This window comes from Poecile atricapillus, chromosome 3 (assembly GCF_030490865.1).
Source record: "Poecile atricapillus isolate bPoeAtr1 chromosome 3, bPoeAtr1.hap1, whole genome shotgun sequence".
In the NCBI taxonomy this organism is placed as follows: Eukaryota; Metazoa; Chordata; class Aves; order Passeriformes; family Paridae; genus Poecile; species Poecile atricapillus.
In genome coordinates, this window is record NC_081251.1 from 102,672,442 (window position 1) to 102,691,088 (window position 18,647).

At 37.4% G+C, this 18,647-nt stretch overlaps 1 protein-coding gene across 18 annotated transcripts in view; it reads right to left on the bottom strand.

The window, feature by feature from the left end:
• NRXN1 (neurexin 1) overlaps nt 1-18,647 on the bottom strand; it is a 675,301-nt gene that overhangs the window by 200,262 nt on the left and 456,392 nt on the right. For all 18 annotated transcript variants that reach the window (XM_058835042.1, XM_058835041.1, XM_058835043.1 and 15 more), the window contains one exon: nt 10,490-10,671. In XM_058835042.1, the coding sequence (XP_058691025.1) occupies nt 10,490-10,671 (182 nt within the window). The remainder of the gene's footprint in view (nt 1-10,489; nt 10,672-18,647) is intronic.

Here is an 18,647-nt window from a genome sequence, read left to right on the forward strand (position 1 = left end):
TTTCCTAGCCCACAAAGAATGTGTAATGCTGCAGCAGCAAGTGTGATTTACATCTCCCTGAGGGAACATCTGGACTTACATTTCACCCTTGACTGAGCATAGATCATCACCTACAAATTCCAGCACAAGAAGTTAAAACCACGTTAGTAACTCCATGCTGCTGCACTGAAGGCTTTGAGATAATTTCACGGAGAACTGGCAAAACTGAAGGGCTGTGTCTTTTCTTTGTTCCCCAGCATCCCTTATTCAACATAAGCTAGGTAATTATCGAAAGCCAGGAAATGCATGAGTCAGTTCCTTCAGCTAATCCACCCTCTGAAGCATTAGCATGTTTCAGTGGAAATGGGCTTTCTCAAACAGCGAGATATTTAAGCCTCTCCAAACACTTAACAGGGAAACTCACCTGTTGTTAGTGGGGTTGTTACATTAAACATAAGCCACCAGAACACAGAACACTGACAGTATCAGTTCATTAAATCTTTATCCTGTCTGTTATTGTTACAGGAATTCCTCTGAGTGGTATGATCTGAGCAACAAAAAAAAGAAATAAATAAAAAAAAAAGACTTAACAGCAGCAGCAGCCCACTGTCAAGCGGGAAGAATCACTGCTAGATTCAAGGGGAAAGCAAATATTGTACACCTATGGTTATTGCTGGGAGAGAAAGCAATAGGCTGCTCAGTGATCCACCAGCAGTGGAGATGCACTGATGGCAAGAGTGTTAAGCTCAGGCAAGAGAGACAGTGATTAAAGAGCATAGGCAAGTAGGTGAAAGGAAGATGAAGATACAACTGGCAGCCAGGATTTCAGAAAACACAAATAAATTCCCTGCTCTGGCTCTGTTTCCTGCACAACCCTGGTGCAACGAGCTAGTGACAAAGACTACAAAAGGTAAGTAAGTTAATTGGATGAAGGTAGGAGCCGAGCCAAGTGTGTCCAGTTCCACCCTCCCCTACACCCATCCAGGTATTTCACTCCAGTTCCTTCTCACTGATAGAGTGGTGTAAGGAAACAGGAAGAAAGGCTCAAGAGCATGAAACAGTCAGAAGGAAAAAAAAAAAAAAATAGCATTAAATATGAAAAGAAGTTTTCAATTTAGTGATGACACTGAGGCTTCACAGAGCAAAACCTGAATTAAGTAAGTGGTCTAATTAACTAATTGTGAGTTTCAATTAAGGTAGTATCTCACAAAAACAGAATAGTATTAAGATGAGCTTTCCTTATTTGCACACAGTGATTAACTATATTAGTGATATTTACTTAAACAAATGACTGAAGGAAAGGAGCAGGCTCTGTAAAATTGCTTCTGCACCTCACCTTCCTGCAGTAGTTTTCTGGCTTGATGTAGATCCTGCTCCTACTTATTCGTATTTCTGGAATATTTTCAAACAAATCAATATTTGAGGTGAGATGAGAATTGGAGTTAGGATGAGAATCTGATCAGGTCACCAGCAGCATTTTTACCCTCGTCTTGTTCTGCATCAATAGCTAATCACTGTCACTGGTATTAAAAATAATATTCTTCATACTGCATGTCCACTGAAAGACCACTGCACTGGTATTTTGTGCTGCAGTGCACACTTCATCCTTATCCTCACTTAGAGCTCATAAATTTAAAAGACAGGGAGTTAATGGGCCAGATCTTGGATTCTGGCTTTTATTCATAGGGAACAAACCTGATCTGTCCTGTACAAACCTGGCCCTCCTTCAATGGTCAACAACAGTCTGAGAGTCACTGCTTCTTATTCAAGCTCCCATTAGGAGCCAAAAGCATGGTCTAGGATATGCTGAATGTGATACCATTGATCCAGTCTGTCCTTTTTACTTTTTTTCCCCCAGACAACACACTGTCAGCCAAAAGTATCTGAAACCTGTATCCAGCCTGCACTGTCACGGCTTCTGACACACCGGGTATGCATGCCTTCCACTTGGTGTTGAGCCAGACATGCCCAGCAGGGAGGGGGGAGCACAAATATTCTTGTGCTTCTCTGAAATTAGACAAGAACCAGGAAGGAATCAGCTAGGAAATATTCTCAGGGCTGACTCTCTTACATGACTAGCTATAACAAAAAATATATGCTTATTATATATATTATATATATATATAAATAATAATATAAGCATATAATATAGATACTATTATATCTATGGCTAAATAGAATAAGCAGAATACTATCCCCATAGAATAAGTGAACAAAAGTAGCTCTTAGATTTCACTCTCAGTCATCCAGAGCTCTCATTCTCCAAATAATGACAGTAATTTCCTGTATTTCAGTTCCTTCCTTATTTGGATGATCAGCCTGGTTACAGTGAACACCTCAACGACAACTTCAAATAGTCAAGTATTCTTTTAATCTTAATAAAGATGCTAAAATGCCTGCTAAATTTTTCATTGGTGCTTTTTATACATGGCAATGTTCTGGGAGAGTTGGTGCCAAGTTATTAAAATATCTGCAACCTTCATATACAAGGATGTTGGCCAGTAGCCAGTGCCAGGAATTTTGAATTACAAGTATGTGATTAGATCTTGATGGATCTAAAACATCAATGAGAGGAAATAACATAAACTAGGAAAGGTGGGAGGCAAGACCGTCTATTTGTCTGTACATCGTAAACTAATTCCTGTGGCCTCCTTTCTGATGCCAGAAATTTGTTGTATGTGAAAAGCCAAAGGATATACCTACTAATTCTGGCCACACCTTTTTGTTTTGCTGTTGCTGTTTTTGTTTTTTAATTAAGTGGAACTTATTAATGGTTCTCATCAAGAAGTTCTTCCATGTGAATACACCATACAGTCACCACCTGAGGTGACTCCCCAGTTCCTTCCTTGGCCTCATTTCATGGGAAAGAAAAGGTACATAATCCCTGAGACCCCTGGATGTTTGCCACCTCTTTTCACTGGGATTCACTTGGACTGCTGAATTTGTACAACACACAGATTTGTGCTTGAGGACACGGCAGAAGAACAAGCTGGGGAAAAAGGGAAAGGCAAGAGAAAGAAGTAATACAAAGAAAAAATAAAAAGTAAAATAAAAAGTAAAGAGAAAGAAGAAAGAAATAATCCTTGAAAATATGACTGGATGTAATCCATAGAGTACTTCAGAGCTTTAAAAGTGACAATGTAAAAAATTAGAGGAGCTTTATGAAGAGGTCATGAGCCTCTTCAAGTTTGTGCTAATTAATTATGCGTGGTCTTGTGCTAGATTTTCCAAATTGGCTCACTTGAATTCTTAAAAATACAGAGTTTTTGTTATTAATATAACATGACCCAGGCCAAACCCCTTCTATTCCTAATCTTGGTGCTTTTTTTAAACTCAACAAGAAAATTAAGTTGTATGTATATGTTCTGTCCTTGTGCCAGATCTAAGGGTCCATTTGTGCACAGTTTGCAACAGTAAAGTCATAGGAAGACTTGCCATCAAATTCAGTACCCAAGTTCTGGATCTTAAGCAGCTCTGTCAACAGATAGATTCAATTTCCAGTGTAATTTTGAGATATGAGGGATCAGAAGGGAATTTAGAATCCACTACCTGATCCATACAATAACTTCATACAAGGCCACAGCCACATGCAATTCTTTTCATATTGTTTTCAGGTGATTCTGATATATGTGGGCCCAAAGGAAGTGTTTTAAAGATCTACCCACCTTCAGCCAGGCTTTACACCTTTCCTAGAAGGAAACACTTGAGGAGGTTCACTATTGTTGAGGGCTGGACCATTGTGCCACTGGCACGGTATTTTAGCTGGGAAGTTGGGCTCTGCTGGCTGTGCAATTTTCTCTGGTCAAGGAGCTGGCAGGCTGTGAGCCCACTACACAGCATGGTTTTCTGGGAGGGAAGTTTATATTCTCCCAAAAGCACAAAAGGAGCAGGATGCTTAAAGGAGTTATTTGCCAGATAGAGAGAAGTGAAAATTTCTATGTTATCCCAAGACAAAGGAAGAAAATGAAAGGAGTTGCCTCCCTTAAGCACATTTCTAGTCTGAGGAACCGGGCAATCAGCTGGGAGATCAGACCTACCACATGGTACACTGGACCTTCCACAAAACATCAGGATTTCTCCTTGCAGTGCTCCATGATGGCAGTCAGAGTCAAACTGCTTAATTACATCAACTGTGCAAATTCTATTCATATTTTTTCATACAGTAAGGTATCAGTCTGCTCTGTGCTAGAATTAACACATTTCCATAACCTACCCTCAGCAATTTGGCCTGTTTGTGGCAAGAGCAGACCACTGCTGCTCAAAGTGTGAAAACAGATTGTGCAGAGTATTTAAGACGAGGGATTAAGAAATAGCTTATATAATAAAAACCCATTTCAGAGCTTTTTTAATCTTTGTCTCTGCTAATACAAAAGAATAACTTAACTGCATGGTTTCAAGGCATGACTTGACCATCTCAGTGATTCATTTATTTTCTTTCCTACAAAGTCAGATCTTTAACCTGATCAGTGAGGTAAATGATTGCTGCATTTAGCACAAATTCCCTAGATTAATTCATTGCTCCCATTCTAATTAACTTAATGTTTGTGTGCATTGAATTGCATTCTCACCTGCCTGTCTAGTCCCATAAATGAGTCTTCTTTGATTGCACTGCTTTTTTTTATTATTCAAACCCATAAACAAGTCTGGAAATCCTTCTTCCATAGTAATTATTTTTCAGTTTAAAGGTTAACATGGAGTCTGGTTGCTGAGTTTTTTGTTCCCCAAAGAAACCAATCACTGTCATAATAGTTAAACTTCCTATAGCATTTTTCATTCATATATAAATGATAAAACAAATCACAAATAAATATCCCATCCATAAGCATAATAAAAAAATATCAAATAAAAGAGGAATTCTGGATTAGATAACATAGGCCTTATGAAATTTTCTTGTGCTTCAAGGTGGCAGATTATTAAAAATCTCAGCTCTGATAAACATAATGGTCTAAAGTCTTTCCAGGGCTCCAAAGTGGTCCCTGACGCCCACTGAACTGACATGATGCTGATGACCTGGTTTTCAGAGGTGCTGACTACATTCAACTTCCATTGACTTTAGCCAATGTTGTGCATGTTCAGCACTTCTAAAATATCAGATTTCTGGAAAATAGGTCTGCCCTTTGGTTTTTTTTGTTTTGGTTTTTTTTTTTTTAAATCCCTTCCTGGATGTGAATAATTCAATTTTAAACTCATCACTGTTTCATGAATATATACAAGCCACCATTGGCATTCCCAAATCTTTGCTTTCCATAGTTACCTATAATAAGAAATTCTAGATTTGAATGATGATTATTAGATGAAATATAAATATTATAATGGAATAATTATAGTATAGAATAAACAAGAATATTATTTTTAAAATATTATTAAACTCTTCCAGGGAAAATTAATTCGCTCCAATACAAACCACTAAAATCAAAGGCATTTTATCCTCAGTCTCACTAAAAGTACATCCATCTCTCCAGGAATTGATCCAAATACAACCAAGTCAATAAAAATCAATAGACTTTCCATTAGACATTAAGCCCAAGACATGAAAAGTATTCAAAAGAGAATAACAAATGCATTTATCATAAAATATTGCAGTTCTTTCCCTGGTACACTCAAACACAAAACTCTGATCCTCACTTGAGTTTTTCTCCTTCTGTTCACTTGAGGGAAGGTCATTATACTTGCATAAGTTAAAATTATCCATATTTTATGGATATGTACAATAAAGTCTTACAGAGCCAGCTATTAAAAGCCTGGTGTAGCAGAGTACTGCATATGTATAACTAAGAGACAGAAGGAGGGAAGTAGAAAATAATACTCATTTTAAGTGCTGAAAGTTTAAAAAAAATTCAAATAAAAAATGTCATTTGTACAATATATATTTTAATATATGTAATATGTAAATATTTGGGACAAAGAGCATGAACTGAGCTTACTTACAATCTGAAACTCTATTTTCTGTAAGATATACAATCTTTCCACTCCCAAGACTGTTCACCTCAGTCATTAATTGTAACTCTGAAAGCCTCACAAACACATCTTGAAAGTCTAAGGACAATATTGATTAATCCATCATGCCAGTAATGCTACATCTTCACCATATTTCAGGTTAATTGTGTTGTGCCTTGCATATATTGATACCATCTGTTTTAACCATACCATACTTTTTCAGGTAATGTGTTAGCAAATCTTTTGAAGTGGTTTTCCATACTTTATTATCACAGTATTAATCTTATCAGTTAGCATTTCCCCTAAAATATTGCTTTCTGGTGACATGAAATAGAATGAAACAAAAAAATATCTATTACAATCTACCCTAAGTTTCATTTCTTCTTAGTTTGATATGACTTCTTTATCCTAAATATAGACAGACACTCACTGTTCTCTCACTGGAACCACAGTAAAATAAACAGGGCATTTCACAGGGCATTTCCCCACACCTTCCACCTGGAGAGGGTTAGAACAACATTCAAAACATTGCCACATCTGCCTTATTCCTTATTTTAGACCTCTGAATGTTTCCTATCAGATGATCACCACAACTTCACATAGTTCAGCAGGTCCATACCTGTAAATGAGATTAATTAGTACATTCTCACCCTGCTTGAGTTAGGAGAAGTGACCAGATCAGCTTGAGTAGCTCATGTGCCCTAGGCTGGGTTTCTTCTCTAGAATGCCAAAGCTTTATACTTTTAAATCCTCTGCTGGCCTTATGCTCATACAAACTTTTTCTCAGCTTCAAAATCAGCTATCACCATAAAAACAGCTGCTTTGTGCTCCGCAAATACTTTGAATTTCAAACAAACAATACAAAGAAGACACAAAAACTGCTGATTCCTTCCATCAGGCATAAAAAAATGTTACCTTTTGTTATAAAGGTTTTCATTTTCACAATGAAAGATGAAAACATGGCATAATTTATGTATTTTTTATAATGGCTGAAGTCGGTTGATGGAAATATGTCCTTCTCAAACAGAGCAAATACCCTTTGTGCAACACAGGAGAATTACAGTTTCCTATGCTACCAATGTTGACAGAAAGAGAAATTTAACAGGACTTCTTAGCCCTTTGAGGTGATAGCTGTGTCTAACTTCACTTTGTTCCTCACCATAGGTAAGCTAAAAATTCGAGGTAGCAACAGCACAGTGCCTGTGGAAGACAATGACATTCATATATTTGTACACTTTGCTTTCTAATGATGTGGGATAACAAGGTGGGAAGAGAAGAAGAGCGAAGGTAGGAATAGGAATCACTGGCAGAATACCTAAGGGCACTAGAAGTCAAACAAAAAGTTAAGGACAGGAATGCACATGGTGATTAATTGAACACTGCATGAAATGCTGCTGCCTTTTTCCATGTGACATGGAGATGGATGTGAACCATGTCATGAAAAGAAGAAAAAAAAGGAAGCCTGCAGTAATTAACAGAGTTATCTGTCCTTCATTTATCCACCAACAGGAGAAGAAGTGGCAGCAGACTTTTAGGTACAATATCTATTTCCTCTTGAACTAAATCTCCCAGCAGAGAGAGCACACGAGACACTTCCATATGAGAAGTCAAGTGATTGAAATGAAAGCTAATTGCTGCAGCTCTGGATGACTAAAACATTTTAAAATCCCTTTCCTGAAGTACTGTGTTGCATATGTATCATACACACAAACAGTCCTTTATTTATACTGCTACAGTACAGGTGGAGTTTTAGAATAATCTACCTTGGAATTTAAAACATTTGCACTGGAACTGTTAAGCGTCTGCTAGCAATGCAGACGACACATTTTTAAAAATGTTCCTCATAACAATGGTTATTTGGAGAGGTTAAATGATTAGTTTAAATAAATATGTTCCTAACCTAACACCAAAGCTATTATTCAGATTATCAAGCAGCAATTTCTAAAATCAGAATTTTTTACAAGTTTGATTTAATTATTAGGTTTACATTGTCTTTAAGTAAACAGAATAATAAAGAGGGCAAGCACACATTGAAGTACCATAATCTAACTTGTGATTTCCTCTTCCATTTCTAGAATGAAGAAGGTTAAGAGCAAGCTACCTCAAAGCTCTCAAGCACCCACCCCAACATGCTAGTGAGGGCTATAATCTAATTTTTTTTTAAAGCAGCAGTTCCAGTGCAACTCTTTTTGCCACCACACGCAGGTGAGTTATCCATGCACAGTGCATCTCAAGGTACACAGGCACTTTTTGCTCATGCACATTCATGGCACAAACAGGTGAGTGGGTACATGCAAAAGAACATGCAGAATTAAACACTTCCCTCCTAATCTTATCTCCTTCCTCTATCCATAACATGTTTCTGGTTGTTTAGTAGATAAGATACTCCTAGTGGCATCTCAATATTGATAAAAGAAGGAAGTTTTGAATGACAAACCCCTCCTACTGGTTTTATTACAGCTGGTTTAACACAATAGCTGTCAGTATGGAAACATTTAGATCTAATTAATTATTTTTCAAATGTAACACATACATAGACTTCCCTGTTTCATGTTCTCTTCATTTTTATAACTGTGATATTTCACAATCTCTTTCTGAGCTAAAATGGATCTCAGGTAAAATTCTCAGAAGTATCTGCAGCTCAAGTGACTTTAATGAGATATATGGTCTTTGGTGTCACAAGTGCTTTTGAAAATACTGCCTTTCAACTTCCCTTTGAATACTATCCTTACTTGAATTAGATTCCAGGAAATTATATCCCAGTAGTTTTCCAAGCTTTACCTATCACTGACAACCCTTATAGAAATCCTTGCCAAATGTCTTAGGATTTAAGGTCAATCCCTCAGTGTCTCCACTCTAGGGACAGACTACACTGAAGCTGCTCTCAGAAGGTCAAACCTCATTCCAGTGAAATTTCCCACAGTTACCATTTTGCTCTGAAGCAGAGCAGGCCTCAGGGAGGTTCCCAAAGTCCCTTGCAAAGGCAGCAGAGGGAGGCCAATATCACCTCACAGAGCAGGATGATAAAAGGCTTTGCTGCTTCACAGAAATTTCAAAAGAACTAAAGTACAATTTATCATTTTCCCCATCCTTATTAAGCTGGTAGTATTTCTGACCACAGAAAACTCTCAATTATTCTTTTATTTTACCATCTTTTGCTACAGCATGGGTATAAGAAAGTTATTTGAGAAAAAAAAAATCTATTTAAAACCAAAAACATTTATGAGCAGTCAATATTTTTTTATCTCAAACTCATCATTAATGAACAGAATATTTGCTTTAAAATAGAAATATAATGGAAGAGCAAACAAATATTATAGTTTTTATAGACTTCAGGTATAGTAAAATTACAAGGAAAACTTTCCTTTGTATGCTAATGAACGAGAAAAAACTGTAAGAAGTAACTCTGTTGACCAGAGGATGGGTTTGCTCTGAGATCGCAAATAAAGAGGTAAATTGTAACAAGGCACCTGGTGTTTGCAAAGCAAATATTTAAATTCTATCTAGCAACACAATACTTGCCTTGAAACATGTAGGCTCTCATTTTTTCTGGCACCTGGGAGAAGTTGCTTTGTTCAGTTTTTAAACTAAGATTGCACAATACCAGCCAACTATTTTGTCCGTTCAATTCAATGTAAGATAAGGGTATAGACAACCTCTGAATTTATTTACGGTTTTCTTTCTTTCTTTATTTACTCAAGCCAGTAAATAAATTAGAAAATCACCTTCATCCACAATGTAAAAGTGCCTTTGCAGAAAAAAGGAGTCTGGGAAGATTGAATACCATAATCCCATCTAATTTTGAAAATGATCACTGCTGAATGTTTTCTGAGGGTAAAAGTGTAATTGGTTATAGATCAATAAGTAATTCCATTGAAAAGGAACTCAACTGTTCCTGAAAGTAGAGACATTCTCAAATAAAAATCAAATGAACACATTAACAAAGTTCAGACTAATCTAAACAACAAAATTTTATATTGCTCTAGTTATGTTTTTCTCAATTGATCACTTATTTATGATGCCATAAAACTCCACATGCTTTCAGTTTTGATTGCTAGTTCCTTGCTTTAAGGCAGCTAAAATTACTTTTTAAGACTTCCTAGCCTGACAGTCTTTCTTTCTGCTTAAGATTTACCATCACAAAAGAACGGTGAAATCAGAGGACAAATTCTAATATTAACAATAAACACAGTCAGCTGTGATACACTGCAATTCCACCATTACATTCCAGATCAAATCCACCAGGATAAAACATACCTTCCTCTGACACTGCTAAATTCTCTTCCATGTAATTACACTGCAATAAACTGCTCTATCTGTACAGGTATCCCAGGATGATTTTTAATTGAAAAGCCATGAAAAGTAGCACTGTAGCAAATAAAAGACATCTTGAGTATGTTTGAGACCCTGTACAACACCGTATGCAATAAACCAGTATCATTTAGTTCACTACTGACCTCAAAAGGTTCATTAACTACTGAAATTACCTTCAGACAAAATAAATTTAAACCCCCACAAAGGCAAGCACGACCAAGACAAGAAGAAATCTCACACCTTTGGTGCTGATACTTACGATATGCAGCTCTAAATAATCTCCAAGGCCAGTAGAACTGTCCACTCGCACCAGCACAGCCTCTTTTTGCACAGTGCTAAACCCTATTGCCAGTCTGTCCGCTCGAGTGCTCGGCCGGTCGTTGGGAGGCCACGTGTAAGTGATCTGTCCACCACCTTTGCTAAAGATATACGTTGTCCCCGCTGTTAAAAAAAAAAAAAGAGGAATAAATATAATCAGCCCACTTGCACCGGTGCAAACCCACGTGGAAATCATCTGCCCTACAAAAATCAGGTTCTCATGTAGTAAATGGATTCGTAGGCTGTATTTCAATGTGAAGAGGTCTTTATCTCTAAAAATTATGCAGCGAGTGAAATATTAGTGGGTTTTATATTGTGCAATCAGCACTGAATATAACTTAATTGCAAATGAAACAACTTTAAATGCCATAGCTCTGATTCAGAAATGCATATCTGTTTGGAAGAGTTCTTAAGCTTATGGTTGATGAACATATTTCTGTGATGTGAAGAACAGGGATGAGTTAAACCAAATGCTTTCCTCAACTGGACCTACATGGAGAAATCAAGTAATTCCAGTTGCCTCGTGGCTGACAAAAAAAAATGCAGCTACTTATTTACACAATGAAAATGATACGTGACGGTGGCCAGCAGAGCAAGATGTTAACAAATACATTCTGATAAGACTTTTACAGATCTGAGGTTTATCATCTTGTGACAGATGGGAATAACAAGTGGAAACATACTTTACTTGTCATGTCAGGACAAAGAGATTAGTCTACCATCTGAGTAAGCAATGGCTTATTTACATAATGCTCAATGTACATCTTTCAAAAGTGGAAATCTTTACACATTATATCCAGGATGCACTTACAAAATCTATAATCTGTTTGAAACAAGTGCTGTAATCCAAAACCACTTAGGACTCAGGTGCTTAACTTCATCACCAGCATATTTCCTCAGAACTAAAATAGCAGCATGTTGGGACATCTTCCATTTAAAACTTGCATCTTAACAACAGCAACAGCACAGAGCAGGAAAACTGTGCAATTTTTGTTGGAAAAGTTACTACAAGCTGTCTACTCCTTTTCCATGAGGATAGGTCAAACCTTAGGGAGATAGATTAATGCATTGTAAATACAGAAGTCTAGTTTTACTATCTGTCCTAAACTGTCTCAAACTGTGGCTACTCTCAATTTTATTGCATTTTTATCTATTTTATTACATTTTATCTATTTTATTAAATAGCTAATGATAGGACAAGTGGGAATATTTTTAAACTAAAAGAGAAGAGATTTAGATTAGATACCAAGAAAAAACTCTTTACTCAGAGGGTAGTGAGGCACCGGAACAGGTTGTCAAGAGAAGTTGTGGAGACCCCATCCCTGGAAGGCCAGGCAGGGTGGGGTCTTGAGGAACCTGATCTAGTGGATAACATCCTGGCCCATGGCAGGAGGGTAGAACTATATAATCGTTAATGTCCCTTCCAAGGCAAACCATTCCATGATTCTATGAAAAGTAATTCAGTTTATTTCACCCGATGCTCCCACTCCATACTCCCCTTGCCCATGTAAGGAGACAGTACATAACAATGTAACTGTAATTTTCTTACTTTCTTTCAAGGTCAACTAAAAATGTTATTAGCATACAAAGGGATCTAAATCCCTCAAACTGAAGACTTTTAAAGGCAAAGCCAAGAAGAACTGTAGAGCTACACAACTTGTTCAACTCCCAGACGTCTCAAAATCTTACTCAACTGCTAAGCAGAACTGCTTTGTGTCAGTCGTAATGCAAAAAAGGACACTCAAAGGCCTTTTTAAAAAGATTCCATATATTTATTCCTAACATCACATTTTCTTTATGGAATTACATGCCTATTAATTAGGGCTTTTTTCCAGTGCCATCAATCTGTAATAATTTATGCACTGTGCATACCACTAGAAATCACTGTATATCTCATTTTATATTAATACTCTTGTGGGATAGTTTCACTGTTCTTCAAACAGATCTGCTGGCTTTTCTCTTGATGCAAAAATACCAACCAGCATGTGTTTCAGGAGAGTTTGTCAACTTTTTCAGCAAAGACAAAGACAGTAGCAGGTCTGCTGTCTAAGATTTCACTTACACTTTAAGTGAAATCAGTTTTATCTTTATTATAAAGAGTTTTGCAAGAGTAGTGAAGATTGGGGCTGTGCCAGGGATTGGTAATGGACATGGGCATAAGGTGTCTGGTTTAGGAATGCGAGTGACGAAACCCCTCTCCTCCTACTCTCCCACCTTTGCTTTCCTCCTGGGCAGAGGTCTGAAATGTGCAGTAATCTGCTGTGTGTCATTAATCTCCAGTTACAATACATCCCAGAACACAGACACATTAGACTGGTAATATCACTGCTGATGGCCCCCAAGTTCTCCTCTTTGCTGCTACTGCTGACTTCAAATCTCCACCTGATGAGTTGGGACCTTCATGGAGTTCATGTCACTGTGGTGTCTGGAGTGAAAGGATTTGTTCTGTGTTGATGAAAAACTGAGGGCTTGATCCAAAGCTCATTAAAAACAGTGACAGCCCTTCTGTTGACTTCATAAAACATTGTGTCAGGCCATGAATGAGGTTCTTATAAGTAACAAAAATGAGAAGGCTAAGAAAAAACAACTCCTTACACCTCAATGTCACAGATGGAGCTGTTAGAATAGTCCATAAGATTTAAGTGGCAGTGCATAATTCTCCTTTTCTTGGTTGTAACAGATGTGTTTACCCAATTTAGAAGACAAAGAAGAAGCCTGCCAAGCATGGTGGAGTCATACTGAATACAATGACCCAGAAGTAAGTCTTCAGATCTGAACAATGAGAAGCTCTGCTGTTCTTATTCAGAGTGAATCTTTGCTGCATTTTTTTGTTAAATACTGCCCTTCAAATCAACCAGGGAAGAGCAATTCATTCCATACTGCTGCCGCATTGAAGGCAAGGTCAATGTCAGTGGAGCTGGATAAATCTAGCTGTAAATCTTAAACTACGTAGAATAAACATCAAAGTTAAAAAAAGTATCTCTTATCCGCAAGAACATGTGGCTTATGGGTTTTTATGAGAAAGCTTTCCCTCCTTTATAACTGCCCATTTTGTAGCTCTTCGAAGTAACTGCGTGTCTGGTAAAAGACTAATTAATCCATGCTGATGAATACAGATCTGCCTCTGTCTGAGCTGTACGGGGAGTCACGTTCTTCGAATTTCCTGTATTAATTATGAAAAGAAATGGGTCGGAAGCCATTTGAGAATAGATCCTCTGGTGTTTATATTTCAAGAAAGACAAATATAATAATGCAAAATTTATTACTCTGGGATTGATCTTAGCTTATAGCCCGACCTCCCATTAACTATTAAAAGCTAGAAACTGAGCAGTTATTGGAAACAAACCTCCTTACCATCAGCTTTGGATATTGTAAGAAACAACAGAGGAAGCCTAATTCACTTGCTTGATAAAGGCTTCTATGCTTTCTGACAAACCTCATAATGTCTCTGCCGCTCTTTCAGAGCACTGTCACGAAACTCCAGCCATCTCCCTTAGCTTGTGGCACTGTGTTGTTTGGGGTTTATCATCTCCAGAGAATTGAAAGCAGCGGAATTATAATGTCAAGAATAGCAATGCCATCAGCACAGTGCTTGTAAGCAGACAACTTTGTAACATGCCAGTTATATCTCTCAGCCACAGAATTTACTGCATAATTCTTTATGCTTCCATGCATCCACACAATGTTTGGGAAAAATGTCCACACAGCCCTTTGAAATTCTTACCCGTGAAAGCATGGTTCCCATTGTAGCAAAACGCCAGTGGTCAGGATACAGTAAGGTTTTTTTAATGGCCTGGGCCTCTGAAGTCCTACTAGTTTGCAAAATTCATCTTTATGAAATAGTGCATTCATTTCAGCACAGTCTGGCAGCAACTCAAGGACATCTGCTTACCTCTACGGTATTAAGCAGATAAATATTTTGTTTAGAACCCATTCACTGTATTTATTATTGTTTATGATTGCAAAGCTTTTCAATATTTATTGCTCTGAACTCACATTTGATGTAGCTTAATAGTTTGCTTGAATCAACAGCTTTCTGCCTTCCTCATGTTCATTCCAATTTTGAATTTAAGGTATATTGCACTGAAGGGTAATGTACATAATTCCATTTATCCCATATAATGTAAGTAGCATAATGTTTATTTTCAACATTCACATCAGGTTTCAGGCGCTGATGAAGTGAATGCAATGGTTTGATCGAGCTCTGGACCCTCATAAACTATGATTCCATCACATTCTGTGACTGAAAAGACTGAAGCCTGTAAAGTTCAGTAATGAAAACTATCAGCTGCACTTTCATTAATAGAAAATCAATTTTTAACTATTATTACAAATATGAAGGGTAAGGACTGCTAGTAACAAGAAATTACCCAATAATGTAATTTTCTTCTTTCTGTATCTTATCAGTACTTTATTCTGGGCTACAATGTGAACGCACTTATTCCCATCAGTAACTAATTTCTTGCATTGATAAAGCTGCTGAATCTATTTGTGCAGGCTACTATTAATTACCAAGAATGAAAAATATACAATATGAAACATATATATATATACACATATACACAATTTTGAAAAAATCTATATGAAAGCATTATTTATATTTACTATGTTCAGATGAGCGTATGAATCTTCATTACTACTGATTTTTACATATTCATCTATGTATTTCCAGTCCGCACAAGCTGAAGTTTATAAAAATACACAAAATTTCTGTTCATATATTTGTACAGATTTTCTAAGGTAAGTAAAGGAAGGAATGCTTCAAGCCAGAAACATGATATGCCAGGGGGAGAAGTGGGGAGGAGAGGGTTTTGAAATAATTCATGTGATGGATTAAAATACAACTCTTCTGTATTGCTTCTTCCTAGACTTTGATATGTTATTAATTATTTACACAGAAGAGAGAATATATGCACAGGGTTGAGGTGAGGAGGGTATGGCTATTAGGGTTAACCATGGGAAGGAGATGGAAAAAGCTGCTGGAAAAAGTGTTTCAAACTAAAGACCAGATTCAGCTGAATGTTTCCTGAAGGCATTCTGATACACTCCCACAAATCTGGGCGGGAGCCTGAATAGGAATTGCAACTGCTCTCCTGCAAGAGCAACATCAGGCTATTTAACAGCAGAAGAGGAATTTAATTGCATGGGGAAAGAGAAAACGTTCAAAGGGATTATTGCCTGTAGCTCTCCAAAGAGCTTGAGCTGCCAGGTTAAGAATGAATGTCTTATTTTCTGGCCCAGTTCTCTTAGATTTGTGGATAATAGGGACTAGGACAATATTTATGGAGTTCCTTTGACCAAGCTTGGCAAACCTTGAAAAAGGTTCAAAGTTTTCCTGGAAATTGGTTGCTACTCCAAAGAATTTCTAGTTAGGTCCTTGTACCCATCTGACTGCGTGCCCAAACTAGGACTGCTACAAACAGTTGTAACATTTGTCACCTGTAAGGTCACAAACTGTGCAGCACAATTCCTTAGTAATTCCATTATTTCATTCATTTATCTTCCCTTCTTCCAGAGTAACTGTAAGAAAATTCACTGACCAAAGCGGCATTGACAAAGATCATTGCTGGGTTTTGCTATTAAAATTGTCATTAATTATATCATCTCCTCTCTTCAGGTAAAGATGCTGAGGAAAATAAAGCAGATAAAACATGTCTATTGGCCTCCTGTCAGCCTTTTATGGAACCCACATATCACTGTGCTACAGCTGAGCTCTAAAACTCAATGTTTCTGTAAGAGAGGCTGAAGCCACATCATTCAACACCTCAACCAATTCAATCAGCTGGAGCAATTAATTTAAATGAATCAACAAAGCAGTATCTCCTATTATTAATTCAAGCACCACTTTACACTGCATTATAGAACTCCTCTTCCCTAAGCACTAAGGTGATCCTGATTTGCTTTATGATAGCCTACAGGACTTTTCATCACCCTGCAGCCAATTTTTCAGAGAGATCTATAAACCAGTGCTGTGTGTGGTTTATTATATTCAGCTATGCCTAAGAGCTGTCTCCAGGTAAAGGTCTAAGTGATAATAGAACCAACACAATCCCAAGTCACGTTGTGCATCCTGCCCTTTCCAGTGGCATTTGTTGAAGATTCAGGGTATGAACACAGGAGCAAAGTTTTTTCCTCAGACCACAGAAAAAACCCTAATACTGCTCCTTTCTCTACTTCTCCTTTCTTCCAGTCTATGGCATTGGTGTTTGGACAGTTGTTAATGTTTTACCTTCCATGCAATAATAAAGTGGGTGAAAAAATACTCCATTCCTGTTCTAAAAGTTCTTGTTATTTAAATTCCCCAATTGCTATCAAGCTCTATTGATAAATAGGGTCAGTAAGTGACAAACTGCAATTTGTGAGTAACAATGGCTCAACAAACATGTATATCTATAAAGAACAACTCTGACACAGCTTAGCATCACTATTCCAAGTCAGCATCATTCTTTGCATCATAAATGACATAGTTATAATAAAAGTTCCAAAGAATTTAAGGAATTTTCCAACTAGAGGGATTTTAATATTTTAAATCAAGTAGCATCTTGCACCTCGAATTACCCCACTGATTTAGATTAGATCACTTATCTGGAGTAAAGTGCTACTCAGTTTGAGTAGGGACATTGAACTAAGAGCCTCCAATTGTGTTTAAAATGAATATAATTTTGAGAAGGACCTTAGCCAAGTAAGAACTAGCTGAAAGGACTCCTAAGAGAATAGAAATTAAGAGTATCTGTTCATCTGACTTATTACCAAAACACGAGTTGATTAACTGAATGCCAATGGACTTGATAGTATTAGGACTTGATGCTGTACAATTATTTTTATTAGCTTTGAAACATCCACAGGACAAAAAGTTCTGTGGTTTGTTGAGCTCATAAATATGTTCACTTACACAAAAAATCACTATTTATTTTATGAAAGGATACAGTCTAACACAAATCTGGCACAGAGTGATAAAAGAAAATTATCATTCTTCTCTAGATTCTCTCAGTTTAAAAATTTTATGGGCTGCCTATCACTTTTCCAGTATGAATGCTGTTTAAAATGAATTTGAAACATTTCTGTATGAAATGTAAGAGAAGTAATTCCCCATTAGGGCCTTGGACCATTATACAATGTAGATGGATAGAAAATGATATCTTTTGGAAATTAAAGCCTGCTTTAAATGTCATATTGCACTCAACATGAAACATTTTAATCCATTATAACTCTAATAAAAGTAACAAGGATACAACATGTCTGATTCTTAAAACTTGCCAAAAAGTCAGATGGAAATTAAAAGCCAAGAGTCTATAAATAAGGGAAGGTTTTATTTCTCCTACAATCTTGCCAACATATAGTTAAATTTCTTGAGCACAGTCTATATTAGTGGAAATTGTGTGGCTGAGAAACACATATGAGAAGAAAATGGATTGGAAAGTATTCCTGAACAGATAAAATATAAAGTCATTGTTAAGGAAACTTCCCTGTCTGACCATCCAGGTGCCACTCTAGAGTCACCCTCACACCACCCGAGCTGGGACCGGAGACCCTTCCCAGCTAAATCCCAAGCACACCAAGTCACCTCACCAGCCCCACTCTGGGCTTCCCACAGCAGAGTCCCAGACCTCCAGAGCCTTAAGGTGGTTTAGTCAGGGTGCAATAGCTCATCAGCAGAATAATGGAATAACAAAATAAAATAATAGCTCAAGCTGGTGCTGTCAAGGAGGGATCGTGAGCTTTGATAACCTCACAGCACCAAACTCTATGTGGTTGGCTCCTGCTGTTCCTAAGTGCCCAGTCCCCTGGCTGGGTCACAGGTCCCTGAGGCCTCTTGGGCTCAGGGTCAGGTTCCTGGCCCTCATAGCCCAACCTGCAGCTCACACTGCAGCTACACACCAAGCTACCTGCTCTAAATGTACTCCTCAACACCATTGTCAGATTGAAATCAGTCAAGTCAAGTACTCTGGAAGACAACAGGACTATTCCAGTCTCCACACTCCTGACATCAGGAATTATCAAGGCCTAAACTTCAATTTACCACAGCTGCAATCAGTTCCATTATAATAAATTAGCTGCACATGCACTCATTTTCTCCTTATAGCTTATTAGTTGTTCCA